Source organism: Botryllus schlosseri, chromosome 6, assembly GCF_051294905.1.
Source record: "Botryllus schlosseri isolate E-star chromosome 6, Bs_hap1, whole genome shotgun sequence".
Taxonomy (NCBI): Eukaryota; Metazoa; Chordata; class Ascidiacea; order Stolidobranchia; family Styelidae; genus Botryllus; species Botryllus schlosseri.
Window position 1 is genome coordinate 15,727,980 of NC_137241.1, and position 18,861 is coordinate 15,746,840.

Genomic DNA, 18,861 nt, shown 5'->3' on the forward strand with positions numbered 1-18,861 from the left:
TGGAAGTCAAGTATGGACGCAAGAATCTACTAAAGTACGAGTAGAAGTAGTGCTTTAAAAAGCAACCGAGAACTGCTTCAGTTAGAAGTAGAATCGGATAGCTTTAAATACTCTCAAGTAAGTATAGTTGCGAAAAGTAGACGTAAATACTCCCTCGTGAAATGTCAATAGCTGGAAATTGAGACACGTGTGACATGCATAGAGGTGGGTATGTGCTGCTACGTCCCTGGAGGTATCGGTTTTCCACAGCATAAGGAATCAACCACTTCATGCGATGCAAATAATGATATTTTTCTATGGAACAGCGGTTCTAAACTTTTGTTTGCCCCGCCGCCCCGTTTCAGCAAATGTCATGCAATGACACGCCCGCCACGCATTACAAGGCCCGTAAGGACGGAATGCAATACTTGTAAGTTGTATCGAATACTGTAAGCTTTGAATTGTTATTAGCACGTTTATTAAAGCCAATACATATTACATCATAGTACTGATAATAGGGGAAACACCTGTCTTCTCAAACAGCGGAATGGGAAAAAATACGACGACAGACTGATTAAACACAATTATAAACCGCTAAAGCAGTACTTCTGACCTTCGTCTCACGACGGTATAATTTGAAATGTTTATATGCTCCCCTTGTTTTAGTGGTGATACGGTGTTGGGCCTACGTATGAGCTGTGAGGAGACAAAATATTTAACTGCAAACGCGGACGATAGGATTTGGTTCATTATTATTTAATCACTTCTGCGGGTTCTGCGGAGGTCGGGGATCATTTGAATCAGAATTAAATTCAATAGGCCCAATCTATTATATTTTCTACGTAACCTACATACAGAGGTTTCGCAATGGCGTTTCCATTCCTGTGAAAATTACCTATTGAGTGATTTTCCAAAAACCACTGAACTTAGCGTGAATTTTTTTGCCTTTCGGAATGTGATGTCGATGCCACCGACTTACTATTACAGAAAAGCATTTTCTACTAAGTAAATACTATAGTCCGCCCTCAACATTACCTGACCACGACGTGACATATCGATCTCGCCTTCCGTGAAATGCAACCGCATTTTTTTTGTCGCTTGCTTTTTATTATACTATATTCTTTTACTTTTCATTCAGTGTGCAATGTGCACACTGAATATATAATAACTGGAAGGTAATGCTGAAGTAACAACTATTCTGGCAGGTTCATATGTCGCATGCCGTTGAAAAGGGTGTGCATGAAACTCGTACACACAAAAAAATCTGGTAGATTTACTGGGAAATCTCTGTAAATTTTGCAACGAATTACTAGTCGCAGCCAATAGCTGTGAGTAGCTTGTAATTTTACATTTTGATGTGTAATATTACCTTAATTTAGCTGTAAAGTCAAGTTACCAGAATTTATTCGCAAAATTACAGGCAGTTAATCGTTCCTGCAGTATATCAGGCTATTGGCAAAATTGATTAGCTTGAAAGTCGCTGCGGCCAATGTTATACGTGGAACTGAATGTTACTGCTGATATCATTTTTTGTGGTGATTTGACCTGATTCAACCACGTTCGCGAGACTGGGGTCTATCATACGGAAATTGTTGGCCCTAGTACCAATTTCATTAAAGTACATACTGGGGTAAAAGAAACAACTGACAATCGTAGCTAATGTGGTACACCATAGCCACTATATTATGTTATAAGGCTATGGCTATACGGCCGGTTTCGTTGGTTACCAGGGATAGGACTGATAAGTTAAAATATCAGTTTAGGATGTATAATATTGTTCGGGAAACTGGAAATATCAGCACCGCATGCTAAGTTGACCATTTGTTAATGGCGGACATCGCGATCTGTCATAGGTTACAGTAGGTTAGGGTTACGCGTTACTGCTTTTTCTGAGTTTCGTAGTAAACAACCAACGCACAGCTGTGACATCACAAGCAGCGTCTGGGTAAGTATATGTATAGTAAGTAGTGAACATCACGTGGAATAGATATCAATTTATACGAGATTAGATGAAAAAGAAAGGGACTATATGTAATGATAATTGTTTCTGTATGAAAAAATACGACCTAAATCAAACATTATAACGTGGCCGGTAAATATTATTGGTGGCATGTCAGCGGATGAATACCACTCGATTTGAAATCGTTCGAGTGTCGTATCGTCGTCTGGCGCTGGCCATTATTGAGATTTGAGCAAAGGGTGGAGCGCCAATATGGAATCGGTCATCGGTGTCTCGCTAAACGTACCGGGATTCCAACCCGGGTGGAGCGAAGCTTGTGCGTGAAGAAAGTGGATCCTTGAAGATTCCTAGGAATGCTGAATGGGATACGCATCGTAAAAGGTACAGTACTACATAGTATTTGTTACCGTGAATATCTACGACTGTGCACACCATCGGGATGACTTTGATTTCATTATTGAAATATTTCATTCGCCGCATTCTCTGTTCTATTTTGGGATATTAGTCGACTTACATAGTGACCTGTGACACCACATACTCCGCCACAGAGGAGTTGAAACTGTTGGTTTGTTCATGTAATTTTCGGGCCATAGCATAGAGATGTTTCCATCCACTGCTGGATTTGTTTGGCACACATGCCACCTCAAATGAGGAACCTTTTGCTTCAATACATTAGATCAGTGGTTCTCAACCTGCGGGGGGCGAGAAATTGACTAAGTCTGTCTGAATTCTGACTAAACATGTGTTTCACAACCATTTTCAGAAGACGATTGTTGAAGAAGAAACTTATTTCGTATTCAAGAAAGCTCGCCAAATTCAAACTCCAGCAGTCGCATTCAACTTCATTTGAGCAGATTTTTGATATTCTTTGAAGATTTAGAGCAATTCCCATGTGTAAGTCATTCATTACTTAATAGATTTGGCAGTAGCCTAAAGCTTAGTGCACTGGGTAGCTGTTGGTAATAGCTGGCGAACTGCACTACTTAAGACAGACTTAGATGCAATATAGGTTGCTATGCGGCGGCTATGCCCTGGAATGCGGCCTTAGGCTACCTAAGTAATTTAAATGTGACCGTGATTAGCAAAAAGGTTGCCTATCTCTGTATTAGATGATGTGCTCTTTTTGACGTGACGATAAGTGCAGGGGGGCGTAAACTTTTTGGCCATCGCCGAGGGTGGCGCATGTCCAGAAAGGTTGAGAACCGCTGCATTAGATAAAGTAAGTCATGAATCTCTGCTATATCATGTAAAAGGCGGAGCCGTCGTCACAAAATGTACCAGTAACGGTACTTCAAAAATTGTTATATTTTTGTTAGCCTATTTGTCTTAGTAGTTATTGTAATGTCATGTCTAGATTAGGAACTTTGCTTAATATAGCGACTTACGCATGAGTTCTTTTTAGTGGAACTGCAAGATACTAGTCACACAGAAGGAATGAAGACGAGAAAAAGAAACAATTGGAAGTTTATCCGGCGGTGAAATTAATTCACCTTTTCTTGGGACCACTTGTGCTATATTTGCATTCCTCCTACAGAAGAATTAGACCTCCAGCAGCAATACTTTTTCATCGTGAATCATGAATGAATATACAGTTGTCCCAGTGTCGTTTTTAGAGCGTGAAGAAACTTGCTGTATTTTGGCATCCCGTTGCTTTGGGATAGGTATGGATGTACGTGAATTTAGAAGCTGGCATGTAATCTGATTTACAAAGGACAGCATGTAGGGTTGTAGGTACTAGGTAGGAGGTAAAATTACAGTCTCCTCGTAAATGTACAGGAGAGAATGTAGATTGAATATACCAGAGGTGACTAACATTACAGTCTGGCGTGTAAAGCTAGATTACCGGACGGGTGTAAGTTGAATTTACATTGAGTGACGGTAATGTTATATTACTGCCAAGTGGCTGGCCACCCTGCTTCCAGACATTTCGCGGTAAATCGAGGTGAATTTTTTTTTGTGTGTACAGAAGTGTATTTCATGTAGATTTACGGTACTTCAGCAGGTCGTATTATCGTAACATAAAAATTGCCATAATTGCAAATTATCATCAATTATTATCATCTTCCGCTGGAGGTATACCGTACCACAGCAACGAATCGTAATGGAAGGAGGATTTATAGAGGAGCGCATTAAACTTTGAAGTCGGTTTGATATGCCCGGCCTTGAAATCATTGTACGTAATCTAGGAGTCAAATGAATTGATTGTATCATTGGATTGAACATTCTGACATCGAAACTTCAGTATAGGTACAAGACATACTATTATGTACACATTATAGGCTACAGCTGGCATTTTAAAAATTCTTTCTCCACTTCTCTGTAGTACCCCATTCACCAAAGAATTCTTTGAAGCTGGCCCCGTATGATTATATTATTCTCCACCAGAGTGGAACAAAAACCCCAATCACACAGTGGATGCGAGGATTAGTTCACTGTGTTTAGCGACGTGAGTGCGGCAGCGGACGACTATCAGGTATACACAAGAGTTATAGCTTACGATCTACCGGGATAGTAAACGCCGCAACCAATCGGAGAGCTCGAAGGGGCCCAACATTCTTTGTTGGTCGTTTGTTAGAGGATATTTATTCAACTTGAAAATTAGTAAGAGAAAAATGCGCATTGTACTATTTCTTATCTGTACTTTCCATCATTATTTGATTGATCACGTTGATTACGCTCACTCTCCTTACGTATTGCTGTGAGTACGCAATCCGTTGTCAGTTCCTTTTGGCGTTGGGTCTTGCGTTATCGTATTTGAACTGTGTCTACTATGTATCTCATTTGTCGTATGTTACAGAATAAGTTTAATAAAGCCTATCTCTGTAGGTCAGAACACGCATATTATAGAGGATTAGGCATATCGGCGTCGTCGATTACCCCGCATTGAACACGACTAGTCGACTATGACTCTAAGATTAGAGGTGGGCCACAGAACATTTTCAAACCGGAAAATGGGCCACGGCCAAAGAAAGGTTGAGAACCGCTGGATGCCAATGTGGGTGTCTGATTCCAAAGACGACTGCAAGTCGCTTCGACCCCTTCCTATCTTTTCGTTGTATCGCATTTGTTGTGGTGTAGTGAACTGATAAAAATTGCTTACAAACCGAACTATCAAGTATAGCGTGAAAACGCAATATTGCCGTGTGGTGGTTATAATGTGGCATTTGAACAATTCAATATTTCCCGTCATTAGGGATTATATGCATGCCTGAAAGTATTTCTTATTGAAAATGTCAACTTTTGATAGGAATATGCTGGATAATACAAAAATGTTTTCATTTACTCAGAATTTCTGGGAATGAAATCGTACGACGGGCGACTTGCGACTCGCGGGCCATACAGGCTATCTAACACCCATGGTCTCTGCATCCCGCAGATCAGCTACACAATTAGTTTTTTTTTTGAATTCTTGGATGAGATTCTTCGGATTTAGACAGATTCTTCGGATTCAGCCGGATTGTTCCTCAGATGCTCAAGTCAGACGGATTTGGATTCTCAACATCAAGACAAACATCAAGATCAACATTCTCAAACATCAAGACCCGCACATCACTGTTATGTGATTTAGGCCGGATTCAATTGAGTGCGTATGTTGCGCAGGACGTAGGACCGGTTGAGTTACATGGTTATATTATATTATATGGTATATTACCGTACGGTGTACTTCTGTCATTTCACCGTCTGTGTATTTACAGAGCTTCGCAAACACAAACAAAACAAACAAAGTGTCGATGTAACATAACTGTGACAACGTTTATTGCTGACAATAATGTGTAAAGTTGAAGGCTGGTTTTCATCGGCATCAACCATAGTATGTGTTGTATGTGTATAGCGTATATATTATATCATTGCAGGCGAAGTACAGGTTGCGTGCATTGCATCGTAGAGTGTATCGTATTGTGCATTGAGTGTGTCTTGAGTGGATAAAAACATTTGAATCGCAGATTATGATTTTGATAACCAACTCCCTATATATTTATTTGAATGCATTGTTTTGCAGGAAATTCTAGTATCATATTCAGAAGGATTACGATAAAGCATTTCAATCGACATCTTTGATGCTATCTTAAGGCTGGTTAGCATCAGATATGGGCAGCTATATATCAAAAGCAGAGGATCGCTCAGAAAGGTTCAAAGTCGTAATCGTAGGAGCTGGATACGCCGGAATTACATTGGCGTCGGACTTGCTTCCTTTCTGCCATGTCATTATCATAAATCCAGAGGAATTCTTCATGCACAATGCCGGTTCTCCGAGGGCCACCGTACAACCTGATTTTGTGAAAAGAGTTCTTATACCACTGAAAACATGTTTCCGCGAGTCATTTATCCAAGCCAAAGTGGTTGGATTGGACAGGGATCGTAATATGGTGATTTTAGACTCGGGTACACAAGTAGAATACACTCATTTAGTTTTGGCTACCGGAACAAGCGGCCCTTTCCCGTTTCGATTATGCACGGACCATCCGAAAGTATCGCTGGGCGAATCTTACCGTTTGTTTGACAGCATAGTCAAGGATATTGAAAAGGCTGAACGTATCACCTGTGTCGGGGGTGGTGCTGTTGGAGTTGAACTAGCTGGGGAAATACGGTACCGCTACCCGCATAAACAAGTGACGTTAGTTCATTCGTCCAGCACGTTATGCAGCTCACGACTAAAACCTTCTGCTCAAGAAAAGTTGCAGTCCTGCATTAGGAGAAATGGCATAAATTTAATCCTAGATGAAAAAGTTTCCAATATGAATGAAATAGCGGAGAATAGATTACGCAGAGACAATAATGTGACGACAGAAAGCGGAATGACATGGCAAGCAGATCTTGTGTTCAAGTGCATCGGTGCCAAACCAGCTACCACCGTGTTTCGAGATGCGTTAGGTGAGGACGCATTCACTTCGGACGGTCACATAGTTGTGGACCACTATTTTATGGTGACGGGTACTCACAATATCTTCGCAATCGGGGATATCACGAACATATCGGAAGAAAAAATGGTGGTAACTGCTCAAGCACACGCGACGCTGTTCGCTAATAACATCAAAGCCAGTTTACGAGACAAAGCATGGACTCCTTATAAGCCGGCCAACTTTTTGATGGTCATACCGGTCGGGAAAGACTTCGGGGTTTCTCAAATTTTTGGATTTGTTTTTGGCGATTATGTAACAAGTATTGTGAAAGGAAGAGAACTATTCGTGTCTAAGATGTGGAGACTACTAAAACAATCATACGAATAATATGATATAAGCGTTCCCAATGTATAATGTCGCTCAACATGCTCACATAAGATACAATCTCTACACTGTCTTAAAGGTGATATAACAAAAGCAACATTGTGACATTTCTCACCACTGCATGATTGTGATTCCTACCCTAGGCGCCTAGGCGCCTATATATATATCATTGATATATAAATCATTGGTGTCGAGTGACCATTCCTTCTCAACTCATATACGTCAACATCCCTTCTCTCTTTCACCTATATGACACTTCGTTTCCTCTCGCTTTCATGCAATATGTTTTACACGCTATTCAGAGGTGGGTAACTGGGGCCGCCTGGGCCTCATGGGCCTCATGCGGGCCGCGACGACTTTTTGTGGGGCCCACGAGAGCCTCAAACAAATGCGTAGTAAACCTCTAATTAATGCAGCGACTTTATTAACATTTTTCTTGATATATTTCACCATGATATTTATAAGCAATAGAGTCCAACCATATAGTATTTTTTGTTGAATGTTGGTGTTTGAAGGTTTCCTTTGCTGAACATCCCATAAAGTCAAAACGGAAATGACTTATTTCAGATCATGAGTGTGATTCAAGATGGACAACTCCAGCAAGTTTATTATTTTTAGTGCTGCAGGCGAAAAATCGATTCGTGCTTGTGTGTTCCAGAATCGTCCTGTGTAGTTACGTACCACTCATTCGTCACTTCGGTCACAACTCATTCAGAATAAGTTGTTCCTAGCAATCCAAAAACCGAAAAGTTGAAGATGAATACTTTTCCTTCATTAAAATATAGCGACAGCAAAATCTTTCTGTTTTAGCATGACATATATAGTAACATGACTGACGGCCTGACGTGCACGGTTTAATTGTATAGTATCAATTAATCAATTAGTATCCGCCGAAATCAGTCGACCGTGTATTGAAGCAAAAAGTTTCACATCCTGAAATCATCTGTGATTCCGAAACAGTGTGCAACAGGACTTGAGCCTAAGCTTAAATGAGACAGGAGTCAGAATGTATTTCCCAAGCCCATCACTATTAAACAGGAGTCTCCATGCAATAGTAACGCGTTTAATCAACAAATTTTTATTTATATATTTTCAATGCTATAGATACGACGAAGTTGTATTGAATAGCTCACTGAAAAAATACCCTTTCGAACATATATGCCGGAACTATAATCATTTTAGCTAAATATACTTCCAATTTACCAGATTAAACCTTAACACACCCGCAAAATTACATTCTATTGTCCGTCCGATTGTTGCTCAATCATCCTTACCTTGCTCAAAGCGACTGAGATTTGAGCGCTCTTTTGGCTGTCACTAGCAAAATTTTCCGCCAAGTTCCAGGCCATGACACTTTTCATGAAGAACGTTTTCGCTTCTGTCTTATATCCAAAGCTTAAACTAACGCGACCCAGATTATTTAGCAGGTTACCGTATACCGAATATTTGGAAGAATTATGCGGGTATTCGTCCTCCATTAGCTTCATCCCCCTTCGAAAATAAGTTTCGGCGTCTCGCAATTTTCCAGCAATCGAAAGTGTTATCCCAATATTGTTCAGACAGACGGCTTCAACATGCGCTTCGCAAAGTCGACTTTTCGCGATGAGTTTTTCAAGTAATTCTATCAAGCAATCTGCTGATAATGCGCAGGTTAAAGACTTAGCTTCGTCAAGGCTGTTCTTGAGACACTGCGCAATATTTCGTACTCGAAGGAAGCCCTCTGTAACGTTGTCGCAGCTGCTATTACGGGACAAACTTGTTTCCGTTATATCTATCGCGCAAATGTAAATAGATATGGCATGCAAGTATGATCTCTGTTGCTCGTATTCAGTAGCCAGGCTTACGGCATCTTCGAAATTCATATCGGGAATTGCGACTGCGAGTTTCCTCGTCTTTTCCATCTCCAACTGTGCCCTTTGCTTCATGTCGCATCTGATGATACATTCCTGAAGTTTCAACTGCGCTTTGAGTTTGAACCACTGTTTTTTTTCTACGGTTACGAGTCGTTCCAGCATAGGGATGCATTCGGCGAAATGTTTATTTTTCATCAGTCCATTGCATCGCACGGATAGGAAGAAATGTCTCTTTTCTCGGTCCTCATCGCCCAATAAAACATTGTCAAACAAACCATCCGATGCAGACGAAGCAATTGATACATTCTCACCGAATAGAGTAGAAACGCTGGCTCGATGCGAGTCCATGTTCGTTGCTAATTGACAAATGTCGCGGTTTAGTAGTAAGATATTATAAAATAACTGTGCCGTTTGAAAGAATACCCAAACGGATCGGCAATATCAGCAAATAACCGGCGGCATATATGTAAGATCGCTGCAGACAACCGAGTATTAAAGAATATCGGCGTTGTTGATTCATTTATCATACTCTCACTTTGTCAATTTGTCATCTAGAAAATATTGAAGTGTTTACCGTATCATCGTGTCGACCATACAGAGTTATATCTCAACTAATTGGCTTCTTCTTATAGTGGTATGGCAACGTTTATTTGTCGATGACGTGCGAAGCAGAATGGTTTTGTACTAGAGTTCAACCAACGTGTGATGAAGATAAGATTTATTGTGTGGCGATACTCGAAATTCTTTTTTCCTCTCGGTCAATTTTGTTGTCGAACATGGTTTGACCATTTTAATGGTAGGCCTACGTTTATAGCCAAATATAAACAGTTTGTATGGACGTGCAACTGATAAATCGCTACTTAAAAGATTTGGTGTTCTGTAGAGATATGAAGAATTGGCAAATTTATGTATCAGTGCCATTGCGGTCACTGTTCTACAAATTTCAACAACCACTTCATCTTGGAATCAAAAGCGCATTAGTACAACGCACGCGCGTCGTAGACGACGAACAACTGCCACATCATCAGGACGGAATACAAGAAAACGCATCAGTCTACCAAATATGCCGCACCTCAAGTGCGGAACAGCATCTCGCCGGCTATCCGATAGTCAACGAGCTTGTCCACATTCAAGTGAAATACAAACAATTTCTACTGAATAAATACTAGTCAGCCCTCAAGATTACCGGACTTCGATCTGACATATCAACTTCGCCTATCTACACATAGGTCATTCATTTTCATCAGTATAGTCGTTTTATGTTATCACTTTTCTTTCCACCCAGTATGCATGCCTCTTTTTCTATTGCCTAAGTCAGGGGTGGGCAATTATTTTCCTCCGCGGGCCAAATGAGAAAAAAATTAATACGTTGGCGGGCCGAGTGAAAAATTTTAGCCATATTCTCCAGAGTATTTTAATTTTATTTCTAAATTACATTGTTAATAAATGATGCTCAGTAAATGTGTTCATATCAGGTAATGAGACAGTGGCGCTTCACTAAAAAAATATTTATTTGCTGTCATTAGTCGAAACAATGTTGAACATGAAACGTTTTAGCTCTCTTTAAACCCCTATCCACGTTCTTCTATTAATACTCAAAAACAGTGGTTCCCAAACTTTTTTAGGCACGCCTCCCCTTCTGATAGTGAACAATTTCGCGCCCCCTTATCACGATATCACAAAATATTTAAATTGCAACCAGAATGCTAGCAATCCCAACGGTTAGTTTGATGGCATGGACGATTATGGCTGTTTATGAGAAAATTGTGAAATATCAAGTCGGACAATACACAGAGCAAAATCTATAAGCTGGGGGTGTATCGCGCGAATCCCTGATTCCAGTATGCGAACATTTAGTGCTCTAAATTCTAAACCTAAATCTTCTTTGAATTTCAGTTTTCGGCTTTCTTTTTTTGGCATGCCCGTTAATCCTTTAGGGGAGATAGATATGATCAGTCATATGGCAATCGCGAGCACTGATTGACTTGTTTTACGAATTGGAATTGGGATTTGGAAACATCACGTAACAAATTGAAACATACCTTATAATGCGTAATGTGGCAATGACAACAAGGAAAGTTCGAACTAAACTATATGGAAATAGTGGTTTCTTGTGACTTCAATTGCTACTCATAGTTTGCCACATTGCCTTTCTTAGGGTACGCCACGTAATCTTGGCATATTATTGAACAGACTTCAAAGTATACGAATTTCCTGTTCATTCAATACAGCCTATGGTTTTAGTCATTCAAAAAGCAAGTTTTATGTTTTGAATACCAAGCAACTTTTCGCGGGCCGCACAGAATAGCTTCGCGGGCCGCATTTGGCCCGCGGGCCGCATTTTGCCCAGGCCTGGCCTAAGTGGTTCTCATCCGGAGGTCAACGAAACCTCTAAATTTGAAAAAATGATTGATAACGTAATTCATAATTTGTTGCTGTTAATCACTAGCCTACTGTAAATATTTGCACATGACAGATGACGGTTGCACGATAATTGAGCTAAATTTGAACTAAAACTTGAGGGGGTCCGTGGCGGTCCCAAAGGGGCTCGCGAAGACAAAAAGGTTGAGAGCCGCTGACCTAGGCCCAGGTGGGTGTCTGATTTCAAAGACTGCTTCAAGTCGCTTCGATACTGTCCTATCTTTGTATCTCATTGTATCGCAGTCTTGTGGTGTTTTGTAATGATAAAATGATCAATAAGCTATAACTGATACTGACAAAATTCGTTTCGAACTCAGGATTCAGCTAGCTTATTTACATGAGACGAGGTCATAAGGGAATCCCTTGGTTGTATATATTTATTCCATACGATTTGATACGACTTCGTCGATTCTAGTCGTTTCGAGCTATAATTATCGACTGAAAATAAATAAATATAGTATAAAGTATATGTATGGTATTATGCATAGGAATGGTCAAAGCGAATAGAATTTAATTCATTAGCAGCAGTCCCAAATAACAGTGATATATAGGCCTACAGCTGTTTGCTGAATTGTGCGAGGCGATCTCTCTCAGAGATCTTATCCAACTAGAAGCGATAGCACATATATGCACTTCAATTGGATTAACATTCAGCGCAGTCATTCAAGAACCATGCTAACGTTGTTGCCCGGGTACCATATACCCCGAACGAAAAATGAACACGAAGTTGTTGATATCTGCAGTTAATGGACCATCTCAACCAGAAACTATCCTCGGAAATTTAGTGTAATAAATTGCTACAATTGGAAATGTATAGCGGTGCATCTTAATAAAGCATAAAAGCTGCAAGATTCCGATACAGCGAAAAAATAGGAAGGAGTCGAAATGACTTTCAATGTGTATCTCCTACTATTTCACTAGGTGGCGGGAGAGCGTAGTGGCATAATCCACAGCTGCAACACCACTGGGTTGCGGGTTCGAGTCCGACCGAGGTCGATTCCAGAAGTTCTAGCCTAGTGTTAGGGGTTTATCTATGCTCCTCCACGCAATCTCATCCGTATAAGCGGTGTCTTATAAAAGCCTAGAAATGGGCCGGGCTACAAGCCGGCAGCTGCGGAATAAAGATGATGAAAATTGGCTTGGTGTAAATGACCATATTACAAACACCATGAATACTACACACAACAACAACATTAGACTCTTCGATATAGAACCATGATTTCACATTATACGTACGACATCCTTCCAAGTATTTTGCTTTCTGTGTCGCTTATCGTCCTGGCACAGCTTTTATATTTATCAATGAGAGTTCGGACAACCAAGAAAGGTCTGTGGTTTAGCAGTGTATTGTCAAGAACTTTTCACGCTGACACCAAGTAAATCATACACAGTATTAGCGACTAGAGGAATCTATAAGATATTGCACGGTTTACGGTTTCAGTTAAAATAGAAAGGAACATTTCTTAGATAATAGAGAAACAAATATTTTTGGCGCACAACTCGAATTAAGCATCGTCACAGACCTACAATCGCAGTTGTAAGACGGGCAATATTTGTTGTTGCAGTCATCATGAGTGCATGCAATTGACAATGACACTTCGCTTATCACAACAGTTGGTGAGTTGCAAGTCTATACTCGATCACTTCGTGGTTATGTCTTTGACCAAGGGCCCACGAAGAACGAAGAAAATTGGGTACGGTAAAATATAACAACGAAGATTCTCAAGGCTGGATTATAGCGTTAAAATGTCCTTACATCATCGCTTTACACTTGCAAATGAACTGAAGACAAAACATATTTTGCCCACTACACCTTCACGGATATACTCTAATGAAAACCACCAGCCATCAATCTGAGCATTGAAAAACAAGTGATTGAATGCGTTGTGTTCGTTTTCGATTAGTCCATCAAGTTTTGGACTCTTTGCAGGTTTCGCATTGCCGTTTCGCTGCCCGGGTTCAAGCTGAGAGCCTTCTGATAACAAGTCCTTGCTTCCGCGTATTTACCTCGCAGATGCAGGACAGCTCCCAAATTGATGTGGCCTGCCTCGACCTGTAAAGCAACGCGATGAGGGGTCATTAGAGCGAGACAAATAACTTATGTTGGGCTGGCAACGTAGAAGCGCTTCCCGCCGAACTCAAATTCCTTAGGCACAGTAGGTTAAAGTAGAAAGCGTTGCTAATCGAGTTGATAGAAGTAACGCTGTGAAGTTACACGCAATTACAAACGTAGAAGTAGCAATTGCCAAGCGGTATTAAAAGTAAGCAGTTTCAAAAAGTAGATGTATTCGAGTGGTAGTATGCTAGCATCAGTTAATCGGAGATCGATACTTTCGGAATTGCAAGATGTTTATTTTTCCTGACTAGCGCAAAATAGTTATGACACTGTGGTGATCTGCGATTAGGCAATAATTGCTTTCATATAATTAGTTCCTTTGCACAGTGCATTTTTGCCTTATCGTTACCGTGTCATTCTATTCTCCTCTTTTCTGCTTAAGTTGTATTCTATGTTGCCCCATTAGTTACCTTTTTTTACTTTCATAAAGCTTTAGTTAGTTACGACAATGCAATAGTCAGTTTATGGCAGGCATTACACGTAGGACGTAGGTAGAATCTTCGCAAATGTATTCAGTTACCGTTATACGCATGGACTATTACACGCAGACATTACGCAATTTCACCCCTAGAAGTCAGCAAGCTCATACCAAAACTACTTTTCACACTTCAAAATTTTAAAATTTTTAGAACTAAAAGAGAAAGTAGTCTAATATACCACTCGAGCAAGTAGAGCACGCATGCCAAAGCTACTTGAGCACTCCGAAAAAATAGTAGTACTTTATTACTGTCCATCTCAGTTCTAAGGCATGCTGCGAGAATGAATTCGTAGCGGGCATCGCCAGCGAAATAAAAACCTACCAGAGGCAGGATCTGCGTCGCGGTACGATAATATTTTTCTGCTTTCGAATCGTCTTGTAAGAGTCGAAATATGTCCCCCGCGAGCATGACCGTGTCGTAATCGGAAGTTCCTGATGTCGTGACCAGCGCCATTTCGATTATGCGCGCCGCGTGGGCAAAGTTTTCCTCGCGGATTAACAATTTGGCTGCACGAAAAGAAGTAACGACGTTACGGCGTTACCATGGAAGAAACGTGATCCATTGTTGCCAGGTATTTGAACATATGACACAAGGAAAAGCGACAGTTGAGCTATTGACAATTGCGGGACGCGACACTTTACTACCCCCAACCCCAACCCTAACACAAAAAGTATCTTACCCTGAATGTACGTTTCGCAACGTATGTTACCACGCAACACACTGGATTAACAACTAATCTTGACAAACCAAAACGAATATAAATACGCGCCTACGAATCACCCAGAGCCACAAACCGTAATGATTGAACGCTAGATGGCCGCGAGGATCCAACGCGATCGCTGTTTCGTAAAGTCGCTTCGCTTCTAATGTTCTGTCTTCATCTCTGAGCAGCAGTGCGTACGTCAAATGAGCGGGGACGTGGTCTGATTTTGAACGGAGGGACAACTTGAACCACTTCTCGGCTTCCGGCATTCGTCCGACTTTGTGAAGACATTGACCTTCGAAAAGATATGCAATAACATTCGTTATTACCAGACTTGATCAGTAGCATAACTATACTGCTTTTCCTAAGCAATGAAGTCGGTTTTGTTTATACTTGCACTACTCCCTCAAGTGATCATGTTTATAGACTACTTCCGCTTCTACTTAGTTTTCAGGTGAATACACTTACGATTTTGTTATGTATAATGCAGTTTCGGAATAAGTTTGCGTCACCTTTATGCGTGAAATCGTCATAAGAACCGCGTGAAGTAACCCGCGTATCGCAGCAACTGAAAATATCTTTGCACTAATATTTTACGTCATTACTCATTAGTAGGGCGATTTTTTTGGCAAGTCAAAAGAAGACAAAATTTTGTCAAAATTGAAGCGTTAGGTCAAATAATTGTCAAAATTGTTTACAAAGTCAAAATTTTTTGACCCCCGCATTTCGTTTGTATCCTAAATTTTTCACTGTCGGTGAACTTATTATTTGATATTTCACAGCTTGTGGCCTATTTTATAGGCCTACCGTTGTTGGCGGCCCATTGTCTGCTAATTGTGAATCATAAACGGTCAAATGAAACAAATAGGTTGACATGGTCTTATGGTGAACGTACCGCAACATCTTAGCTGAAGCAAGACTGCTTGGGCATTGCATGGTTCTTATACGAAGAAGCGCATTATGAAAAATTGTGATGTAGACACCATTGTAAGAATGAAGCAACGCGGTGTGTCACCAGCAGTGTACGCACAACTTCAGTGTTGTCAGCCAACAACTGCTGCTGTTGAACGTTCTTTCTTCATTCTTGGTAAGCAACTTAGTAAGGACAGACACTTTCTACGCGAGAATGTAGGAAAGTATCTTTCGTTGTACTACAACAAATTTTAATTATTTCTATCATAATACGTGATGTAACTACTGGAATTCTGCATAGGACCAGATTTCGTTAAAATCCCAGTTTTTTCATGTAAGAATTTGTCAGTTTTAAAGTCAAAAACGTTTTTTCAGGCCAAACTACTTCGTAAGGACAGACAGTTCCAACCAGAAATGAAGATAAGTAGTACAATTTCAACATTATGTGCGGAAACACCTAATTTGCATACGTGAGGTCAAAATGTTGTTAAAAGTAAGTATTTTTATGTCAAAAAATGTCAACATTTTGATTTATTAGGTCAAAATTTTCCGTTTTTTAGGTAAGAAAAATCGCCCTCATTTGACGTTAGTCGTGAAGATGCAACTTGCAATTTCAATAGTAGCCACCGCCCATTAACTGCTACAAGTACGCCATGTCTCGGCCTGAGTACCTTTCAGATCTTCATTTTCTACTTCTACTTGAAGTAGTTTTGAGATGACATGGAAATTGCTACTTCTACTTGTAATTGAGTAGCACGTTATGGCGCTACTTCTACTGGATTACTAGCGATGAATACTTTTACCACCTTGGGTTAACACTCATGCGATAGGTTACTGAGGCTGAATATAACTGGAGACTGTGGAGAGCGACCCGCGTAGGCTACCTAGCATATTGTATAAGCTGTGCGGTTCGTAGTCTGGCGTCAGCCTCTCCACAGCGTCTTCGAAGGCTCGTATCGCTTCGTTGTGACGACGTTGTGACGATAACAAACGCCCGAGATTGTACAAGGCCGATATCTTCGCTTTCGAATGAGACGCGGGATCGCGCAGACCGATATCGTCGATGGTAATCGTGAGACGATACATCTGCAAATAGGAATATCGGTAATTTCAACGTATCAGCGAGTTGTGGCAATGCTGGTAAAGTATCTTTCGAGCCAATACTGTACGTTTGACGTTTAGAGCGGCGTAGTCGGAAAAGCCCTAAACTTATCAATACTAAGAGTAACGTGACGACTCCAACGGAGACTGTCAATCCGAAATATAGCCATTCATAAACCAATCATTCAGACTCGAAATTTAATTTCTAGTACAAAATATACACCTATTCATGACCATCAAATTGAAACAATATCGAATGTGACGCGATTTATACATGAGTTAACCGTAGGCTACAGTTCACTATCTCTATTGCCTTTAAACTTTGAATAAGCAAATTAAGCATATGTAACATCGCTTGTCACCTGTATTTTTAATTTTTATCAAAGATAGACGCCTGTTGTAGGCTACTGGAAGTACTATAGTTTCTCACTTGAGGTTTTATCGTAAATAAATAAGTTCATATGGGACATATATTTCAAATTACTGGCACTTATTACAAGTTCCAGTTGGACAATTATACATTTTGATATCGACAGAAACAGAAAATATCCGCTATGTCGGCAAAAATAAATCATCGATATCGGTCAGGGTTTATCGTTCAATATCTCCTACTTAATAGATCCAAAATTATTCACTAGCACTTGGTTCAAGCTCATGAAGAGATTTATCCGACTGGTGGAAATTGATCAAAGCAAGCGATGACCGTAAGAACGAACCAAAGTACGACAATAGACGCTAATAATGACACGTCAGCAATTCGTCGACCCTCACTTGGCCCCTGATAATTGGAATGGCAATGGGCGAGCGCCGTTCTTATTAGATTGCGAAAACACGAACTCTCATCTCCACTACAACACTGCGATACTATCAGGCCGCTGCATAATTAATGAATGAAATACTCGGGGCCTCGTTTTGTATCGAGCGAAGAATAATAGAACTTCAAAGCCCCAGTATCAACGGCGAATGCCGCGAATGTATCTCGCAGTCATGACAGATCGTGTTTAGCATCTTGAGCCGTAACAGAAAATACGAAGACAGTAGCCTTGAAAAGGGCTATTATTATAACGGATTAGCCGAATTTAGCATTTGTTAGATGTGCAGCCTGGCGTTATTCGGTTGTGGATCAAAACAAATCCACGAGGCGGAAAATACTGGCAACGGTACTATTTTTACTCCGCCATCATTGCGACTAGCTGTTCGCTGTGCAGCGTTACCAAAGTTGGCCTACTTTACAGAAATAGGATGACCTTCTTTGTTCATTAGCAAGTAATGAATAATGCATAACTTTTCATTGGCACAGTATTGAAAATTATGCTTATCACATGCAGAGGTGGCAATATTCTCAAATAAATTGTTTGCAATGGCGCGAAATATTTGTGACGTCTCCATCTTAATGTTACAAGGGTCAAACATGTATTTCAGGGACAAGAGCGACCTTGGCATTGCGACCGACCATCTGTTAACGTAGCACAATCCTATTCTGTTATTGCGACTCTAGCATCGCTTGAAACTTCACACCCGCATCTCGGAATCCTAGGTAAATTGTTCAGCCTGTCCTCGAAGGCCAACTCATCAAGTGTGGTACAAGGCAGGTAGCAAGAACTGCAGCCACATTCCATTTTTCAAGGTGCAGACTATAATATGACCACGACAAACGCATTAGCATCGATCTCCGGCTCGCGGCATCTTACATTCAGTAGGAAATGTATAATTGGTGAAGCGGAATTTGCACCTAATTCGCGTCGATAGCGAGTTCAGTACAGTTGCTTCAATCATTCAGTTGAAAGTTAGCAATTAGTTCGAAGCATTGGGTTTCTGTTTTAAATATGTTCTGCATGATTGTTATTGACAGGGATATCATGCGGTCGCTAGGTGATGCTTATGGGGTTGCGGTATACCCTTGTCAATGCACGATCCATCGTCCGTTCATGGGGACGCTGTCCGACGAAACAGTGTAGAAATGCGTCTTGTTACATAAATAACGAACGTATGCTATTCCGAGTGCTGGTTTTGATGGGTTTGATACTACAGCAACGCGTTCATTAGTTCGATCGAGAGCTGTCGATTAAAATCTCTGACGCGATTTGCGGCACGGATCGATTTACGCTGAGA

At 40.7% G+C, this 18,861-nt stretch overlaps 2 protein-coding genes, 1 long non-coding RNA gene and 1 pseudogene across 3 annotated transcripts in view; 2 read left to right on the plus strand and 2 right to left on the minus strand.

Annotated features, from left to right (window-relative positions):
- The first annotated feature begins 1,996 nt into the window (after nucleotides 1–1,996).
- Nucleotides 1,997–3,551, plus strand: LOC145441172 (uncharacterized). Its single transcript, XR_013915762.1, has 3 exons — nucleotides 1,997–2,320; nucleotides 2,703–2,833; nucleotides 3,342–3,551. It is a non-coding gene; the product is annotated as an uncharacterized LOC145441172 (long non-coding RNA).
- Nucleotides 3,552–4,263: 712 nt separating this feature from the next.
- On the plus strand, nucleotides 4,264–7,650 carry LOC145441167 (ferroptosis suppressor protein 1 pseudogene; annotated as a pseudogene).
- A 561-nt stretch (nucleotides 7,651–8,211) lies between these two features.
- Nucleotides 8,212–9,365, minus strand: LOC145441170 (uncharacterized). The gene has a single exon (XM_080318978.1). It carries the CDS (start codon nucleotides 9,363–9,365, stop codon nucleotides 8,403–8,405), a length of 963 nt encoding a protein of 320 aa, XP_080175104.1. The 3' UTR covers nucleotides 8,212–8,402.
- A 3,396-nt stretch (nucleotides 9,366–12,761) lies between these two features.
- The window catches only part of LOC145441162 (protein O-mannosyl-transferase TMTC2-like), a 42,011-nt gene continuing 35,911 nt past the window's right edge, over nucleotides 12,762–18,861 (minus strand). Inside the window, exons 10-13 of the mRNA XM_080318965.1 lie at nucleotides 16,533–16,734; nucleotides 14,828–15,031; nucleotides 14,355–14,539; nucleotides 12,762–13,491 (exon numbers count right to left, since the gene is read on the minus strand). Coding sequence (XP_080175091.1) covers nucleotides 13,339–13,491; nucleotides 14,355–14,539; nucleotides 14,828–15,031; nucleotides 16,533–16,734 — 744 coding nt within the window. The 3' untranslated portion in view covers nucleotides 12,762–13,338. The remainder of the gene's footprint in view (nucleotides 13,492–14,354; nucleotides 14,540–14,827; nucleotides 15,032–16,532; nucleotides 16,735–18,861) is intronic.

Excerpts from the sequence above, each read along its gene's own strand:
- LOC145441170 (XM_080318978.1), bottom strand. The coding sequence starts at position 9,365 with ATGGACTCGCATCGAGCCAGCGTTTCTACTCTATTCGGTGAGAATGTA.